This window comes from Agelaius tricolor, unplaced genomic scaffold (assembly GCF_023055355.1).
Source record: "Agelaius tricolor isolate 1412-34295 unplaced genomic scaffold, bAgeTri1.0.p SCAF_22, whole genome shotgun sequence".
Taxonomy (NCBI): Eukaryota; Metazoa; Chordata; class Aves; order Passeriformes; family Icteridae; genus Agelaius; species Agelaius tricolor.
In genome coordinates, this window is record NW_027269282.1 from 10330544 (window position 1) to 10349197 (window position 18654).

At 44.6% G+C, this 18654-nt stretch overlaps 2 protein-coding genes and 1 long non-coding RNA gene across 5 annotated transcripts in view; 1 reads left to right on the forward strand and 2 right to left on the reverse strand.

Annotated features, from left to right (window-relative positions):
• The first annotated feature begins 743 nt into the window (after positions 1-743).
• PSTK (phosphoseryl-tRNA kinase) lies at positions 744-15170 on the forward strand. 2 transcript variants are annotated; one of them, XM_071446296.1, is made up of 7 exons: positions 744-1025; positions 1189-1435; positions 2125-2323; positions 2720-2795; positions 3319-3412; positions 4057-4217; positions 14607-15170. In XM_071446296.1, the coding sequence occupies exons 1-7, from the start codon at positions 780-782 to the stop codon at positions 14637-14639; spliced, it is 1056 nt and encodes a 351-aa protein (XP_071302397.1). In that variant the 5' UTR covers positions 744-779; the 3' UTR covers positions 14640-15170. The 2 variants fall into 2 exon arrangements, with proteins under 2 accessions (XP_071302397.1, XP_071302398.1); XM_071446297.1 differs by lacking the exon at positions 14607-15170 and having other exon boundaries at positions 745-1025; positions 4057-5056.
• IKZF5 (IKAROS family zinc finger 5) lies at positions 4556-13365 on the reverse strand. The gene is made up of 3 exons (XM_071446295.1): positions 13233-13365; positions 12765-12947; positions 4556-9841 (listed from the first exon to the last, which is right to left on the reverse strand). Exons 1-3 carry the CDS (start codon positions 13363-13365, stop codon positions 8898-8900), a joined length of 1260 nt encoding a protein of 419 aa, XP_071302396.1. The 3' UTR covers positions 4556-8897.
• The window catches only part of LOC139599212 (uncharacterized), a 432267-nt gene continuing 418168 nt past the window's right edge, over positions 4556-18654 (reverse strand). Inside the window, exons 1-2 of one of the 2 annotated variants that reach the window (XR_011682190.1) lie at positions 16844-18511; positions 4556-8291 (exon numbers count right to left, since the gene is read on the reverse strand). This is a non-coding gene — a long non-coding RNA (uncharacterized lncRNA). Of the gene's footprint in view, positions 8292-16843; positions 18512-18654 lie in introns of those variants that run through there. The other variant, XR_011682189.1, reaches the window with a different exon arrangement.

Sequence of the window (18654 nt, forward strand, 5' to 3'; positions counted from 1 at the left end):
TAAATATTCCTGTCATTTAGACCTCAAGTATAATATGGCATTGCTTTTATTTATTACATTACAATTTTAAATAAATCCTCACTCAGGGGCAGCACACGTGGTTGTATCTTTGTTTTGTGATCACCACAGAAGGCACCGTGGGGCATGGGAGGGATGGCTCAGCCTGTAAGGTTCAGGGGGGACTAAAGAGAATTCTTGTGCTTATTGTGATACCAGAAATGGGTAAAAAATGGGTAAAAACCAGAACCGGGTAGAAAATGGGTAAAAGCAGAATAGGGTAAAAAATGGGTAAAACCACAAAAGGGTAAAAAATGGGTAAAAACTAGAACCTGGTAAAAAACCGGGTAAAAGCAGAACTGGGTAAAGAATGGGTAAAAACATGAACCTGGTAAAAAATAGGTAAAAAAGAATTGGGTAAAAAACCGGATAAAAGCAGAATTGGGTAAAAGATGGGTAAAAACCAGAACTGGGTAGAAATGGGTAAAACCAGAATTGGGTAAAAAAAAGTGGGTAAAAAACAGAACCAGGTAAAAATGGGTAAAGCAGAATTGGGTAAAAAATGGATAAAAGCAGAACCGAATAAAAAAATGGGTAAAATCAGAACCGGGTAAAAAATGGGTAAAAGCAGAACCGGGTAAAAAATGGGTAAAACCAGAACTGGGTAAAAAATGTGTAACTCCAGAACCGGATTAAACCCGAGCCGGGTTGAAGGGGCCGTTCCTGGCTCTGTCGTTTACACCGGGTCCGCCAGGGGGCGCCTCGCGGCGCGGGCCTGGCGCATGCGGACAGAGCCAGCGGAAGCGGCGGGACCGGCAGCGCTGGCAGCGGAGCAGCAGCACCGGGGAAGCGGCGGCGGCGCCCGGGTGGGGCTGTGCCTGCTGTGCGGGCTGCCCGCGGCCGGCAAGTCCACCCTGGGCCGTGCCCTGAGCCGCCGCCTGCCGCAACGGCCGGGCTGGGCCTGCGCGCTGCTCGCCTACGACGAGCTCATCCCGCCCGAGGCCTTCCGCACCAGCCCGTCCCCATCGGTCAGTGCGGCGCGCTGTGTCATCGCGTCATCGCGTGCGACCGCGGTTGCCAGGCAACGGGACGCGGCCTGGCCGGGCCGCGTCCCCTCACGGCGGGCGCGGGGCCGGGAGCGCTCGGCGGCGGCGATGGAGGCCGTGATCTCCCGCCTTCCTCTCCCCACAGCTGCCCGGCTGGAAGCAGAGCCGCCGCGACCTGCTGCAGTGCCTGGAGGGGCTCCTGCGGGCGCTGCTCACCGGGGCGCCGCTGCCCGGCCCTGTGCAGCCGGGCTGGCCGCGCTTCCTGCGCTGCTGCCGCCGGGAGGGGCTGCTGCCCGCCCCCAGAGCCGCCTCCCGGCCGCTCGTCCTCCTGCTGGATGACAACTTCTATTACCAGAGCATGCGCTACGAGGTGTACCAGCTGGCCCGCAAATGTAATTATTTATTCGCTGATCTTCGGCATGAGGATGATTGTGGGAAATTCAGCGCCTTCTTTCACGTGTTCTCCCGGAGCGTGGGTTATTCTGATTGCTGGGTACCTGTAATAGAGTAGCAATCAATGTTACTTTGTTACTGCCTTGTTATAAATTGGTAGATCGTGTAAAACCCTTCCTAGAGCAGCCTTAAAGCACCTTCCAGTACATAAGGAGGCTCCAAGAGTGCTGGAGAGGGACTTGGGACAAGGGCATGGAATGACAGAGCAGGGGGAATGGCTTCCAGTGACAGAGGGCAGGGATGGATGGGATATTGGGAAGGAATTGTTCCCTGTGAGGGTGGGCAGGCCCTGGCACAGGTGCCCAGAGCAGCTGGGGCTGCCCCTGGATCCCTGGCAGTGCCCAAGGCCAGGCTGGACAGGGTTTGGAGCGCCTGGGACAGTGGAAGGTGTCCCTGCCCATGGCAGGGATGGAATGAAATGACTTTACCATTCCATGGTTCTGTCTCAGACATTTCTTGAGCAGCCTTGAGGTAAAATTCTGTTCCCTGTCCAGATTTGTGTTCATGTCAGGCTCAGAAGCAGAGCAGAAGCTCCTCATTCATGTAGAGCCTTTCTCCTGCATGCTGCTCTCAGAAATTGTTACTTGAACTGTTTAAAGACAAAATTGTCTGGTTCTGTTCTTTTTAGATTCCTTGGGCTTCTGCCAGTTGTTTTTGGAGTGCCCAGTTGAATGCTGCCTGCAGAGGAACCGCCGCAGGAGTGATCCTGTGCCTGAGCAGACCATACAATTAATGGCAAGGAAAATAGAGGTGCCAGATCCCAGGAAAAACACCTGGGAGCAGCACAGCCTCATTCTGAGCAGTTCTGATGGCATCTCAGAGGATGAGTATGTTACTGATTGATCCCAGAGTTTTCCCTAAGTGCTATTTTCAGCGGTAGAAGCTTCTTTTTGTATCTACACAACGTGTAAAAAATATTCCCAGTGGTGACTTCTGGCAGTTACACAGAATCCAGGCTTGTTGGGAGCTCACAGCCACCATCCTCTGCAGAGTTAACCTCAAAACCCACAGCATTCCTACCCTGTTACTGAAAATCTGTGCAAGTTGTCTGAAATGATAAGGCTGGAAATAATTTGAGTTGTAATTATTTTTCATTTAGGATTATTTCACTGATTGCCTTAAAAATTTAACTGAAATCTTGCTTTTCATTTTTTTTCTGTGGCATCATTAGAAAAGAAGTGTATCTGTGTGATTGTCATGGTTTACTCTGTTTGTTTTCTTAGTGAGCAGATCATGAACTTGCTGGCCACTGCTTTGGAAAATCCAGAGAGGCCAAATGAGGAGGACACAGAGCAGAAGGTAGCACTGCTGGGCTTCAGGGCACAGCTTTGGAATTGTTCCCTGTGAGGGTGGGCAGGCCCTGGCACAGGGTGCCCAGAGCAGCTGGGGCTGCCCCTGGATCCCTGGAAGTGTCCAAGGCCAGGCTGGACATTGGGGCTGGGAGCATCCTGGGACAGTGGAAGGTGTCCCTCCTTTAAGGTCCCTTCCAACCCCAACCATTCTGTGACTTTGGAGAAATCCTTAAAAACCTGGCTACTCAAACAAACAGAAGCAATTTTCACGTACAAATTCAAATTTTGATGTAAACGTTGCTTTAATCTGATGAAGGTTAATAATAAGTTTTTGTTTAGTATAGTCTAAACTCTTCATGCTAGGACTTCAACACTAATTTAAGCCAGGTTGGACACTGGGGCTTGGAGCAGCCTGGGACAGTGGTGCCAGCCTGAGGTGCTGCTAATGTTTTGTTCTCAAATAGCACTTCAAAAGCCAAGTAAATTCAAAGTGTTTGTTTGTTTTCTTCCTTGCTGGTGGCCCTGGCCAGGAGGCAGCTCGAGCCATCTGTGCAGCCAGTGCTGTCCATCAGGCTGACCAGGCATGCAGGAGAGCCATCTCTGAGGCCATGCAGGATGCCAAAGGTACCCACCCCATCTGCCCTTCCCACCCATCCCAGCTCCAACTGGCATTGGGAAACAGCCCCTGCAATTCCCTTGGGATAAACTGTCCAGGATCCTATCCCAGGTGCTGTGTCTGTGGCAACACCTTCACAGCTCTGGTCAGGGTTGTTTGTAGAAGTCTGTAGGTTTAAAAACCAGTATCATGTTTATTAACTGTATTAATTACAGCTTTAATAAAGCCATTTAGTACAGAGCAGCATTTTAGAGGATTTTAATACTGCTTTGGGACACATGGCAATAAGGACAGGGGCAGATTTATATGAGGAGCAGCTCAGTGTCCTCAACTGAAAAGCTCAGCTCTGTGCCTGTGTTCAGGCTTCTCCCTGGAGTGTTGTCAGGGAGGTTTAGGTTGGATTTAGGGAAAGGTTCTTCCCCAGAGGGTGCTGGCACTGCCCAGGCTCCCCAGGGAATGGGCACAGCCCCGAGGCTGCCAGAGCTCCAGGAGTTTGGACAGCACTGCCAGGGTGGGGTTGTTGGGGTGTCTGTGCAGGGACAGGAGCTGGACTGATGATCCTGTGGGGGATCATCAGCTCAGGATATTCTGTGGGTCTGTGATTTTTTTCTGTAAGCATGAAGTTAAAAGTTCAGCTTCAATTTTGTTTTAGGTAAAAACGTTCTCCCAAGTGAGATGAAGAGGCTGGCAGAAGAACTCAACAAACTGAAAGCAGAATTTTTGGAAGACTTGAGGCAAGGAAAGACTTTGAAAACCCAATATTCTGACCCTGCTACAAGTGTTATTTCTTCATTCCAACAGGAGGCAACCAAGGTAGTAAATAAATATGTTTTAAAATAATGACACAGAGAATGTTGGGTGTTTAGGAGTCCCAAGTATTTCAAATGCAGTATTCTGAGCACTGCTGCTGAGAGATCTGAGGTGCAGCTCCCTTCTCTGGAGCCCCTGTGCCTCCTCTCCTCATGATATGGAAGAGAAACACTTTAATCAAATCTAACCAAGCTGTTCCTGGCTGTGGAGATCAAGCCAAGAGCAAACCATCCTGAGATTCAAATTTCACAGAATCAGAAAGAGTTAACCCAGGAGGAGCACCTGGGAAATCACCAGCTCCACCCGTGGAAGGATATGCAATTAAGAATTGACATGGGACCTAATTAGAAAGTGTTATTTTATTCATATCTTACAAAAGCAAAGCTTCACAGCATGAACTACACAAGATAGAGTTATTTCAGAATTAACCTTGTCATCTCAGAAACGTTCACTAACATTAGAATTTATTTTACAACTCTAACAGCTTTCATTTTTGCATAAAATCTGCTCTTTACACTGAAATACATATTATTAACAAAGTAGGTACTTAGAAGCACATACACAAAGATTGCTCAATGAAAAATGCTTTAGCAGGAGAGAGATTTCCTGCAGCAGAACATCATTTGCTGTAGATTTTCAAAGAAGCTTAAAATTAGTAGAAAACTTGCCAGTGAAGACTTCTAAATTACATTCCCTTTGTCAAAAAGAAACAAAAAGCAAACCCCCAAAACATTCTGGAACAAAACAAACATTAACAGATTATTTGTCTGGAAAATACTGCTGGGAAGTGTCCCAGCACTGACTTTTATATTAAAAAGCCAATCAACATTTTGTGTCTAAATCCTCTTCATCTAAACATGTGTCTGTGAAAAAACAAAATATTTTTCCTATTGCCTCCTTCACAGTTGAATATTAACTGAGATAATGAAAATGTTGAAATATTCAAATGTTCATTGGAATATTCAGTCTCAAAACAGTGAGTGTGTATTAAGAGTGCTATAAATAGTGCACGTTAGAAATGTCCACAAAGCTATAAAATAATCAGTGACAATGAAAACAAAACCCCCACAAGGTTCATGTTTTTCAGCTACAGAACTATGGAAAAGTTCCATCTCCTTTCCAAACTTCCATTAATAACAGTTAAAATGTTAATCACCCATTACCTTATAATGTGAGGATTTTGGTTTTTAAAAAAACCAACAAAACAAGTGAGTGCAGTGTGAGTGCACACGGAGGACTCAAAATGAAAAGTTCTTTTAACAAAGGACTCAATCCCAGAATCCTGGACAAGTCTCCCTCACTGGCTCTGGGTAAGGCCTGCTTGTGCAAGGGATCACACTTGGAAAGAATTTGCCAGTACCAGCTCTGGTCTTTAAATTCTAGTCAATAGTATGTATAAATTATGAAAAATAGGAAAACACACCTTCCAAAGCTGCTCAGTTGACAGGAGGGGACAATGATGCCAGGGCAGTGTTTGGCACAACTGAACACACAGTGTGATCCTGGAACAGGAACATCCCAGTCCTGGGAAGGACACAGGGATCCACCCCAGGGCTCTGGGGGCAGAACCAAGGGATGAGCACCAACACTGCTGCTGCTGCTGCTGCCCAGGAACGCCCCTGCCACGAGGAGTTTGCCCAAGGAAACAGAGAAAAGAGTTTTTTCATTCCTCAACCATTCAGAGATGTCCCAACTAATCTTTCCCTCAGTCACTCCAGAGCAGAACCCGCGGTGTCCAGGCAGCAGCAGGAAAATCCTTCCAAACACTGATTTGCAAGGCTTGGGGACAGATTTTTTCACACTGAGTTCTGTTGTTAAGAACATCCATTCCTCACAATGGGATCCCCTCCTGAACAAGGGCCCCTTTTCCATGGGGTCCTGCAGGCTTCCTCCTGCTCCCAACTCCTCCATCAGTGACCCACCCTGAGTTCTGCCCAAGGCCATTGTGGCTCAGGAGTCATTTCTCTAAATCACCAAATGAGGAGACAAAGAGAAGCCTCTAGCAATGTGAACACAGCCAGCAGAAGCCCCAGAGGTCAGAAACCACATCTGTGCACAGGGAAATGACTCTCCCTAGGATACCAGCAGGGAAAAACCCACAAGGCAAGGAGCCCTTGGCTGCTGTGATCACTCAGTACTGAAAGGTGCTCCCTGGAGCTCCAGCATGCACAAGTTCCCTTGGGAATGCCAGAGCTTGGGAATAGGAGAGGGCATCATCTACCAAAAAGACAAGGAAAACCACTTCCATAAATTAATAGTTGTAAAGTCTTCCAGTCTTCTCTTATCCTAACACTGCATTTCAGCCAAATTTAAATTATAGAATTGTTCAACATGTGATCCAAAGAGAGCCACCATTTCTGCCCTCTTTAACTGGAAAAATTTTGATTCCAAAACCTGCCCAGGAGCAATAAGTTCTAACTGGATTCCAGTTCAGTCAGCTTTTATCCTTAAAATAAAGGATGTTTACACACACAGACTTGCAGTTTTACTTATAAAACAAATCTAAAAAGTATAAAGCAACAATGAAATATTTTGGAATTACAGAGTGTCCTGATGAAAAATGCAAATTACATTCTGTCTTACAAATCCAGCAAAACAAATTCTGAACCAGGCCTGAAAACAAAACAATTTTTAGGAGTGACAGTTATTGTTCATCTTAACTACACTGGAACCACTCCAGTGGCAGATTTCTCACCTCATTACTTCAAGACTGCACAGCCAAGAACCCAGTTCCTCAAGCACAGAAATTCAACAGTAGGTCAGTCAGGTAGACAGAAACAGGTCTGGTATCCAAATTTCTATTTAAGTAAAGTCAAAATTACTTCTACAGCTACAATTCTTACACAGGTGGTTTTCCTGCATTGATCTCACCCTGATCACTGTACATTTTTTCCATTAGTTTCAAGAAGTTTTAGCATAAAAATATAAATTTGAATAAGCCAAACATTTCCTATTGAGATTCCAACCTCTGACTTGTGGAACATTAATAAAATCTCCCTGATTTTAACAAAACATGCTTTGCTGATAGGAAAAGGAAATATATAAGGGAAGCTTTAATTTGTCTCAAGTAGGACAAACCAAGGTAAAAGTGCATGTCTAAATATGGGAAAAGTAACAGTTCTTCCTTTAATGTCTCAAATTCTTATCTAGCACATAAAGTTATTATTCATTTTAATTAGATGTTTTACTCAGGTTTAGGTTAAAGTGCCTGTCTTTTAGCCTGAGGGCTTCTAAAGATGAGTGTACACTAAGAAGCAAAATAAACAACCTCAGTTATTATTTGCCATCCACAATTCCTAAAAACAACATCAGTGTAGTCAGTCAGTTTTCCTCTGCATCCTACATGGAGCCCAGAAAAAGCCAGAGGTGCTTCCCCTTATTCCCAGCACACCCAAAGGACATCAAACCTGGGAGAGGGGACAAACCAGGCCTCCAAGTCAGCTGAAATTTACAATAAACTGGATTATACAACTCTCAAAAATACAGGCAACCTCTCAGTTGTAGCCTGGCCCAACATAAAACTGAACAAAGGAGTTTGATTTGTAAACTTCTAGTTTGTTTCTATCAGAACTTCTATCAGCAGGACAGAAGTCTAATTGTGCAAATTTTAAATATCTGTACAACTCAGTTTAAGGCAGTTAGAAATCTCACAGAATATACATTAGTTCTACAGGCTCTTCATTATCTCTCTAAAAATTGCTTCCTCTGAAAAAAAAATGACATGGAAAATTTTGTAGAGTGTAGGTAAAATAAGGTTTCTTCCTTTTTTGTTTTCAATAACTCATGAATAACAGGCTTTTAGCTCTTTCTTTTTTCTACCATAGTTTTATTCACAATAACCTGTTATCTTCTACTTTTGTGCTAATAGTTAAATTAGTGTTTAAGTCCTAGCATGAAGAGTTTAGACTATACTAAACAAAAACTTATTATTAACCTTCATCAGATTAAAGCAACGTTTACATCAAACTGATTTTGTATGTGAAAATTGCTTCTGTTTGTTTGAGTAGCCAGGTTTTTAAGGATTTCTCCAAAGTCAAAGAATGGTTGAGGTTGGAAGGGACCTTAAAGGAGGGACACCTTCCACTGTCCCAGGCTGCTCCCAGCCCCAGTGTCCAGCCTGGCCTTGGGCACTGCCAGGGATCCAGGGGCAGCCCCAGCTGCTCTGGGCACCTGTGCCAGGGCCTGCCACCCTGACAATTCCTTCCAATATCCCATCCATCCCTGCCCTCTGTCACCATGAAGCCACCATTCCTCCTTGTTCTGTCTCTGTATGATGTGGCATTGCATTGACCTTTCATATTTTATGGATAATATGTCTTGTCTTGCCTCGTAAACAATCTGGGCGTTACCTCCTATGGTTCAGGACACACGCTCTGCTTCTCCACTTGCAGAATGTTTATTGGGATTAAATGCAAGCAACTTAAATTTAGCAACCACAGCATGTAAATGCATTCCAACCCTTACAGCACTCTTGGCTTTTTTTGAAAAGCTACATATAAAACAGCAACTGAATCTGATACAAAATTTCCCTGGCAAGTTTTACAAGAACACGGAAATCAATTTGCCTCCTTTGTCGAATTGATTAATGTGAAGATTCCTTATGGGAATGTGCAAGCTTTCCATCAGCAAGTATGAAAAATAGACTGTAATATGTTAAAAAACTAAACAAAAGCATGTTCTCAGTCAATGTTGATTATGTTGGCCTCTTGCAAAGTGGCAAGCGAAGTCATACTTGTTTTTACACTTACACCCACAAATGTTACACTGGAAAGGGTTTTCAAATCCATGGCATCCCATGTGGATGGTGTAAAGGATATTGTCTGCAAAGTACATGTCACAGTGTGGGCAGTGGTGCAGGAGCTGAGGGTCCTGCACTGGCAGGGTTGGAGCTGGAGTGCTGGGCTGGCTGTTGCTGATACTGGGAGTACTGGTGTGGGCACTGCGGTCGCTGCTGGGCCCTGCCACGGGACTATAGTTCCTCTGATTGTGAGTGGGCCGGGAGTCTGGGCTGGTTGGAGAGGAATTCTGAGGAATATTTGCTGACACAGCTGAAACTACTGCAGGTGCAGCAGGCTGCTGTATCATGAAAGGCTTTTCTTCTTGACAGGAAACGACGTCAGGAGAGGCTGGATTTTGGTTTTCAGGTGGCAAACTGGACAACTGTCCTGCTAAGGTGGAGAGCTGGTTTAAAGGATTATCCACCATGAGGTCCTGTGGATCTCTTGGCAAGCCACCACTCGGCGTGGTTTTTGCCATGCTCTCGTACGCCTCAGTCTGGATATTGGGGATCTCATGGGTGAAATCGTTAAGGTAGTCTGGTTTCTGCACCACCATGGAAGGCGGACTCAGATTAATTAACGCTCTTCTGCTGTAGCCCAAATTGCTGGTCTTCTTCTGCAGAACCCCCCACATCTTCTTGCTGCTCAGGGAAGACCTGGTGCCCTTGATGGGCACCATCTTGTGCTTGCGCCGGCGGTGGTGGGACAGGTTGCTGCGGTCGCTGCAGCGGAAGGAGCACAGCTCGCACTTGTAGGGCTTCTCCCCGGTGTGGGACCGCATGTGAGCCTCCAGGTGACGCTCATAGGCCGAGGCAAAGGGACACAGGTGGCACCTGTGTGGCTTCTCCCCTGGAAAATCAGAACAGGTTAGCCCACAGCACCTGGGAGCGCCTGGAACAGGCTTTGTGTGCGGCTCGTTGGGAGCCGCTCGTCCAACTTCAGCCACCGCCAGCCTCGAGCTCAGCTGGGCATCCTGGGAGAGTGGAGAGCGCTGGGACAGCTCTGCCTCACCCAGGGATCATCAGCACACAGAAAAATCCTGAGTGGAACCAGGCTAACACACAAACCTGCCTGGGAACTGCAGCAACAACGCCAAGGACTGACTGCAGTGATGTTTGTGTGGTCCCAGCTCTCCCTCACCCATGGAGGGCACAGGGGAACACAGCAATGTCTGTACCACCAAAATGTCACTGTTCTTCATGAGAACTCTGAGGGAGAGTATCCTTCTGGGACCTTCCAGACATCCCTACTCCTAAACATCCTGGAATTAGCATCCTAAATAACCCCCACACACAGGCAGCCACTCAAGGACTGAGCTTTGAAAAAGGATCCTGTGGCTAAAGAGTTGTAAAAGACACCAAAAGCCAGGCATTCCCTGGAGAGCTGTGTGCTCTTCCAGATGGGACATGGGATGAGGATCAGGGAGACCATCATCTCCTGTGCACATGCAGAACTTTGTTCTTCTATCAAATGAAATTTATAGATACAAAGTTTTCTGAGGATTTTTTAAAAAGTTAACATGAATAACAGAATAACAGGCCAGCCAACACTTTTGTAAGGCAGGACTTTAGGAATTCTGATTTTCCCTTGGTAGACTGATCTAGGAGTTACAGATCCAGGTCTGCAATGTCAGAATTGCCTAAAGGATCTGATGTGTGTTCAGGTACTGAAATAAAAGATCATCTTACTCTTCCTATCTTGAGTGCCAGCTCAGTTTCTAAATCCCTGTCATGTGACTGATGAGCATTCCACATTTAGGAATCACAGTCTGGGATACCAAATAGATTTCTTTTATTCCCCCTACATCACTTGCTCTCCAAGAGGAAAGAAATCAATTTTTGTGCTACCTCTAATACCTTCTTTGCACCAAGTAAAACCATGATTTCTCCATGAGCATCTCTCTGCACTCATACACATACACACAAGGATAGATAAAGATCTGGAGACTTGATAAAATGGTATGAGAAGATTGGCAAATTCTGTGTGAATGCAGGCAGTTTGTCAATCTGATTTCATTCTAAACTGGTTGCACAGAGATAAAAGTTTTGCATCACATGTAGCACAATCCAGCTGGTGAACTACTCATTATGTGCTCTCAGACTCAGCATGAAGCCAATCCTGTGGTAGGCTGCACTTAATAATAATGATAATAATGATGGTTGCATGATTATGCCTGGGTCACAATTCCTTTGGCAGATGTCCAGGGTGCTGTACCTGTTTATTTACACTGCTCTGAGGCTGTGAGTCAGCTGCCACTTCCCTACTTTAGTGCTGACTCATCTGAGCCCTCACAGCACAAGCAACATCTCCTGGCCCTCTGCCAGCCTTCCAAGGCAAACAACACTCAGGCCTTGGATCTTCTTCCCTTGAGTGGAAAAACAAACCAAACCAAACCAGGAAAACCAAACCAAAATAACTATTTTCTTGTTCTGGAAGACACAAGAGAAGAATTTACCAGGTCCTTCAGAATCTGAACCTCAGAACTCTCTGATTTCTGGCTGGTTGCCATTTCCTACCCCATTATGCCCTGTTGAAACAAGCCAACATGGCAGGGTCAGTGAAGGGGCCCCACCTTTCCCAAAATCCACCCAGGGAGCTCCTGTGTGGAAGGAATGGCTCCCAGCAAAGTGAGAATCTGAGGAGACTAACTGTACCTGAGAGAGCTACAATCACATCAGCTGCAAACCTGTAAAAACTTTCATTCTTTGCAGGACACAATTTTATTCTGCTCTGCTTAAAACCCTGAAGTCATCTGTATTGGTGTGATACACTTGACAGAGTTCACAAATATCTATTTTCTTGTTTTCTCTCATTTGCCATGGAGTTGGAGCTTTCAGAACAGTTTAGGATATTTTAACCTTTATGGGAGTTTTGCTTTTCAGGTTTATACATCCAACAGTGGCAAATGCTCTTTAACAAGCCACAGTTGATAACTTTTCTGTTCACTCCTGATACCAGACACAAACTTGATGGTATGTCCTTACATTTGAATATTCTACCAAGAACTTTATTCTTATTACTATGCTTTGTACTTCCACATCTAGAATGTTGTGCAGAACAGGAATATTTTCTAAACAACAGAGGAAGAAAAGGCCCTATAAATCTCTGTGTAGGAATAAATTTGTCACTTTTCTCATCAGCACAGAAAAACTAAAAGATATTTTTTGGGCCCTTCAATTTACACTGAAGCTTTCATGCTAAACTTTACTCCCATATAGTTACTTATAATAATAAATGCCAGCAGAGATTTGCACAGTTGAAATAGGTAAATGGCACACCTTGACAAAAATAGACTATAAAAACCCACCAATACCCAGTTATTGTTAAGAATGCTCTTCCAGATGGGACATGGGATGATGATCAGGGAGACCATCGTCTCCTTTGCACATGCAGAACTTTGTTCTTCTATCAAATGAAATTTATAGATACAAAGTTTTCTGAGGATTTTTTAAAAAGTTAACATGAGTAAAAGAATAACAGGCCAACACTTTTGTAAGGCAGCACTTTAGGAATTCTGATTTTCCCTTGGTAGACTGATCTAGGAGTTACAGATCCAGGCCTGCAATGTCAGAAGTGCCTAAAGGATCTGATGTGTGTTCAGGAGCAGAAATCCAAAATCATCTTACTCTTCCTATCTCAAGTGCCAGCTCAATTTCTAAATCCCTGTCATGTGACTGATGAGCATGATGAATTTGCCAACTGCTGACATGGAAATCCCAATGCTGAGGAAATGCCCAAGGCCTCCCAGGCAGGCAGAGAGAAGATCCCATACCTGTGTGAATCCTGATGTGCTCGATGAGCCGTGCTGTTCCTTTGCTGGCATAGTTACAGTATCGACACTTTAACTTCCCATCAAAAGTCCTTTCAAAGCCATCCACCAACATTCCTGAGTTTTCATCCAGTGAAACTTCAACAGAGGGATGATCCAGACCATTCTGATCACCTTCTGTCCCAGCTGTGAACAATGCAACACAGATTTTAATGAACAATCTGTGGGACACCATCTGTCACACTGTAAGCAAATGCCAAAGAGCTTTTGCTTCTCTCAGCCCTTGGTTTTTAAATAAAGAGAATTATAAAAACATGCTCTGATCAAAACAAAGGTACATACACATCCTATGTGACATAAAATGACAACCAGCAATGCTTCCATACAGCAGTATTACCTGGACTGTGAACACTGAAGTCACTCTCAACATCAAATTTATGGTACTGGAAAAAAAATTATGGTACAGCTCACCTCCCTGGAGAGTCTCTACTTCCTTGTCACCAGTAACTGATCCAGAAATCATATTGACATGATGAGTCTGCTGGGTCAGATATTCCTGAAAATCTTTCACAAAATCCAACGGTTCTGCCTTCTTTTCCCCCATATTGACTCTTTCATTTACAACCTCTTGTGCCTAGAAGGGAAAATGTTTTCAGAACACAAGTGTCATTGAGTTTGGCTGCATTCATAGTAACAGGTTCAGGTTTTGGGTTGGATTTGAAGTGAAGAATTACTTTTATCACACAGTTTGAGTGGTTAAAGTCTGGTTTCCAGTTGAGGGGGTGGTTCCCTGTGAGGACCTGGCAGAGCCAATGAGTTTCAACTAGCCACACTAGCCAACTGCCTAGTTTGAAGAGCCAATCAGCTGGCTAGATTTGAAGATTGACATCTGGTTAAGCAATCAGCAGGCTAGTTTGGAAGAGTGACACCAGTTTAAAGCACTTAGAAGAGCTGAATACGCCTCTATGAAAATGCATTTAAGCATGGGCTGGGCTGTGAGGACTCTTGGCTTATGGCCTCTGAAGAGGTCACTAGCTGGGCCAGGCTGGGCTCATGTGGCTGGGTTAGGCCAGGCCTGGCTGGGCTGGGCTCACACAGCTGGGTCAGGCCTGGCTGGGCTGGGCTCTCATCTGTGGTGGTGTTCACAGGGGTCCCAGGATGAGGGAAGAGATGAGAATCTTGACTCCATGTTTCAGAAGGCTGATTTATTATTTTATTATATATATTATATTAAAAGAAAATTATATACTAAAACTATACAAAAAAATAGAAGAAAGGATTTCATCAGAAGCCTTGAAAGGAATAGAAAGGAATGATAATAAACTCTTGTGACTGACCAGAGAGTCCGAGCCAGCTGACTGTGATTGGCCATTAATTAGAAACAACCACATGAGACCAATCCCAGATGCACCTGTTGCATTCCACAGCAGCAGATAATCAATGTTTACATTTTGTTCCTGAGGCCTCTCAGCTTCTCAGGAGAAAAATCCTGGCAAAGGGATTTTTCAGAAAATATCATGGCTACACTCAGGGCCAGGCCAGGCCTGGCTGGGCTGGGCTCTCATGGCCAGGCCTGGCTCACTGCTGGGCTGGGATTTTCCTGCCCACCACCAGGCCATGCTGCCAGGACTGTCCCTGCACATGAACATACCAATTCTCTCCCAAGTCAGGAAAAGGGTGAGGACACGTAGAGAAAACAACATGGACACTAAGGGCAGTAAAGAAGGAGTCAAATTTTAGATGGGAGGGTATTGAGGAGATGCCTTAGACTTGGGCTAAAATTCTTTTGTGAGGCTATGGTAAAGATCCATTTTTGATCTATCAGACTTTGTTTTTTCCTTGTAGCTCATGAAGTGCATGGGAGGATGCACCCTCTGAGAGAAGGACACTCGTGCTGGAGCACGTGCAGGCTGAAAAGCTGTAATCCAACAAGAAGAGAGAGATGAGAAACTTTGCCCCAGGGATAGAAGAAGAAAAATCTCTGCTCCCAGAGATAAAGGAAGAGAATTTTTGGTTTTATGCTAGAACAGCTCATCCATAAAATAGTGCCCCATAAGTTAACATGGCCCATGAAAGCAGCTTTGGGAAAACTGTAACTCATGGGAGGGATTTTCACACTGCAAACAGATTTTCCTTTCCTGGCAGCTGATTTGCTGTGACACTGAAGCCACAAGAGAACTGCTTCTTGTAGAGAAGTCTCCATGGCATGGCAAGAGAGACTCCACTCCCCTAGGTGGACTGAAAAAAGATTATTTTAGAGGTGGCAAACTGACTGAAAGTTCCAGGTTTTGTCTCTTTATGTTGTCTGTGGGAAAGAAAAGAGGGTGTGGGGGGAGAAGCGTTTTGAAGGTTTGTTCTGATTTTATAATTTTTTACTTTAATTCTGCTAATAAAGTTTTCTTTATACCATTTACAGTTTTGAGCCTGGTTTGCCCTCCCCCTCCTAATCCATATCTCACAGCAGGAAATGAGTAAATAAATAACTTTTAGTGCATGCATGGGCATTTGGCCAGCATTAGACCCACTACACTGAGTCAAAGACCAAATCTGCAACCATAAGAATATTGCTTTTTGAATTTTTAACTCATTAAAGATCACCGAATATAATTTATGGGGAAATTGCTTTCAGCAACAGATAAATGACATAATAATAACATAGTAAATAAAATTTTAAAACAAAAAAAACCCCACATAGTAATAAAAATCAACCTGCATTTTTAAAAATAAAAAAATGGATCATACCTGAATTTTAGTTCCCTGCTAAGTAGCAAACATGCTCCAAAATGTACCTCAACACGTCAGATAAAAAGCACTGAACACAGCTTCTCCACTTTTCCTAGAAGGAATAAAAAGGAAATGTGAGTCCATTACTCTTCCCAACTCCCATGAGTTATAAGAAAGAAACCTGAAAAATGTTTAGTGTGTTAGAAAGATGGGAATCTAATGCTCTGCTGCTCTAAATTTTATTAAAATGATCACACTTCCAGTGAAAGTTTTTCAAAGACTGCATCCTCTGCTTCCTGGATGTCACCTGAAGGACACTTCTGACTCATTTCTGTTTTCCAATAAACACCTGGCTCCAAAAAACCCCAGATTTGGGTCAGTCAATTGTGGGAGCTGCAATGTTGGGAAACAACTGAATGTTGGTGATTAGCAAAGCTGGAAAGAAGCCTTAGACAAAGCACTGTTTCCCAGTTCTCCCAAAATTTGACTTTCCTATCCTGAGTAAAAATCTTAATCCAGTCCATTATTTTGCACTGAAATGATTAAAATATTCCCCAGAAATCTGTGGTCATGCTTGTTTTGGGGAGTGTAAATAACAAACCTCTATAAAGTCCCAATTCACAATGAATTTGGGAAGAGAGAGCTTGGGATACATTTGGAAGGAGAACAACAAATCTGTCACATTATTTCTGCAGATTATAATCAAAAATAATTTACAATGCTACTATTTCAATAAGAATATTCCCTATTTTTAATAGGTACTCCAGGTGACCTACAGGAACTCAAGTTCAGACTTCCAGACCACATTTAAATATCTTAATATTTGGATATCTTATATCCAAAGCAACTTACAGCTATTTGTTCATTTTTGGCATCCAGATGAGGATGTTCTTTCACATCTTACCTGAGTGTGCTCAATTCCCAGCATTAATTATCATCATTAAGTTAGTTCAGAACACATCTTTATGTATCTACCTACCTACCCTCTTCCAGGTGTCACCAGCCTCCTGTAGGCTTAAGTTAATTTGTGTTCCATTTGTTGGTGTCTCCTGCAATAAAACAAAGATATCAGGATATGAATTATAATATTAAAGATATCTCTAATATTGAAGATATGAGGAGAAAAACAGGACAGTGTAACAGAGTCCTGACCAGGCCAACTTTCCATTAATTATAATACAAAATAACAATTTAAAATTAAACCATTCAAAACAACATCAAAGGTTTGTGTTATCAGAGGAGATCTGTGTGTGCCTTTGGGTAAGGCACTAAAACTTATTTCAGAGAATCACAGGATGGTTTGGGTTGGAAGGGACTTTAAATCCCATCCAGTGCCACCCTACCCATGGCAGGGACACCTCCCACTGTCCCAGGTGCTCCCAGCCCCAGTGTCCAACCTGGCCTTGGGCACTGCCAGGGATCCAGGGGCAGCCCCAGCTGCTCTGGGCACCTGTGCCAGGGCCTGCCCACCCTCACAGGAAGTTCCTCCCAGTATCCACACCCATTCTTCCCAATATCCATACCCATCTAACTCTGCTCTCTACCAGTTTAAAGCCATTTCCCCTTGTCCTGTCACTCCAGGTTTATTGGAATATGATCCCAATATTGGCAGGTGGAACCTGCCTGGGCCCATCCAGCCCTTGCTGCTTGACCAAAGGCAGCAGCTGTGGTGTTTTCACCTCACAGACACCTGTGGCTGGCTGGATGCTGCAGCTGGCACTTGGAACAAGGCCAGGCAAGCAGGAACTCAGGTTTACCTCTGGTGGAAAGGCTTTAGGTGAGGTGAAGAGGAAAAGGAGACAGATTCTGCCATAGGGTTTAACCCAGAGTTTTATTCCAGGGTCACAGATCTCTGAATCTTGTAACAGCTCCAAGAGAATCCTGACTGCATGGTCCTGAGTCTTTTTAAGCTTGGGGACAGGGGGAGGGAAGGGGTAGGTGAGCCACCAACCAGGTGGGAGGGGGGCAGTCTCAGGGGACAATGACACCTGGACTGGCCAATGACCCCAGGGCTGAGGGGCATCTTTTGAACGTCACCAACCACACGATGGCCTCGCTGGAATGTTAAGATTGATGGACAGCACTTAGCAAGGGGGCAAGGGGGAGGGGAAGGGAGAGGTTGGCACACCTGAGGGACTGGGAAAGGTGAAACAGGATATTGCTTCACACCCCAACACAGGCTCTTGTAAATAGTCTCTCTCCATCTTTCTTTTGTGTCCCTTCATGTACTGAAAGGCCACAATTAGGTCACCTCAAAGCCTTCTCAACTCCAGGCTGAACAACCCCAGTTCTCTCAGCTTTACTTGATTGCACTGATTGCTTTTAAAAAACATTTAATTTTGAAAGAAAATTACATAAAATTCCATAATCAGGTTAGGGATCAACTGCATAAGACTTCCTTTCTCTACCTCATTGATTTATCCTGAGAACACTCATCCTTTTCTTTACACCAGTGTAGGGAAGTCACCACAATTTGAACATGACCCAAAGTTCCCATCTGTGTGCTCAAACACTTCTGTCATTTTATGTGGCATCTTTTAGAGCTACACAGCCAGCAGCTCTCCTTCTCAGGGGAGAATGACACACATCTGATCTTTGCTGTGTCACCCCTGCAAAGCAGAAAATGCAATTCTAATTACCAGAAACTGAGCAGCCCAGCTCGCGTTTCACACGCCAGGGATGGGCTGATCACACCAGGTGTTACCCGAGCTCTGCTGACACAACCACACCTCCTCCAGCTCCGCACCACCAGGAGCAGAGCACTGGTTTCTCATCTTCTACCCAGGCACAACTGCTGGACTGAACAAGGGTCACAGCACTGAGGTGAGCTAAGTTTGCTGTCTAAGAACAGCCAGGATGAAATATTCTGCCTAAATAATGCTGCTAAAGAAAGCAGTTCATAGAGTACACCCAGCAGTTTCACACACACAGTCAGAACTAATCCTGCAGTAATTATAAGGGTATAAAGTAGCCATGAGGACACCTATGCAGTAAGAACATAAATTTACTGTGAGCATATGTATGCACCCCACCTTCTTCTAAGGAACCCCGGGGAAGAAAGGGGGAGTGTTCTCTCTTCCATCTTTTCCATAGCAAATAAATGAAAGCAGGAAGGATTCCTAACTCCTTCCAAGCCCTTCCCGCTCCTCCTGAAGGAGTTTGACCGTGG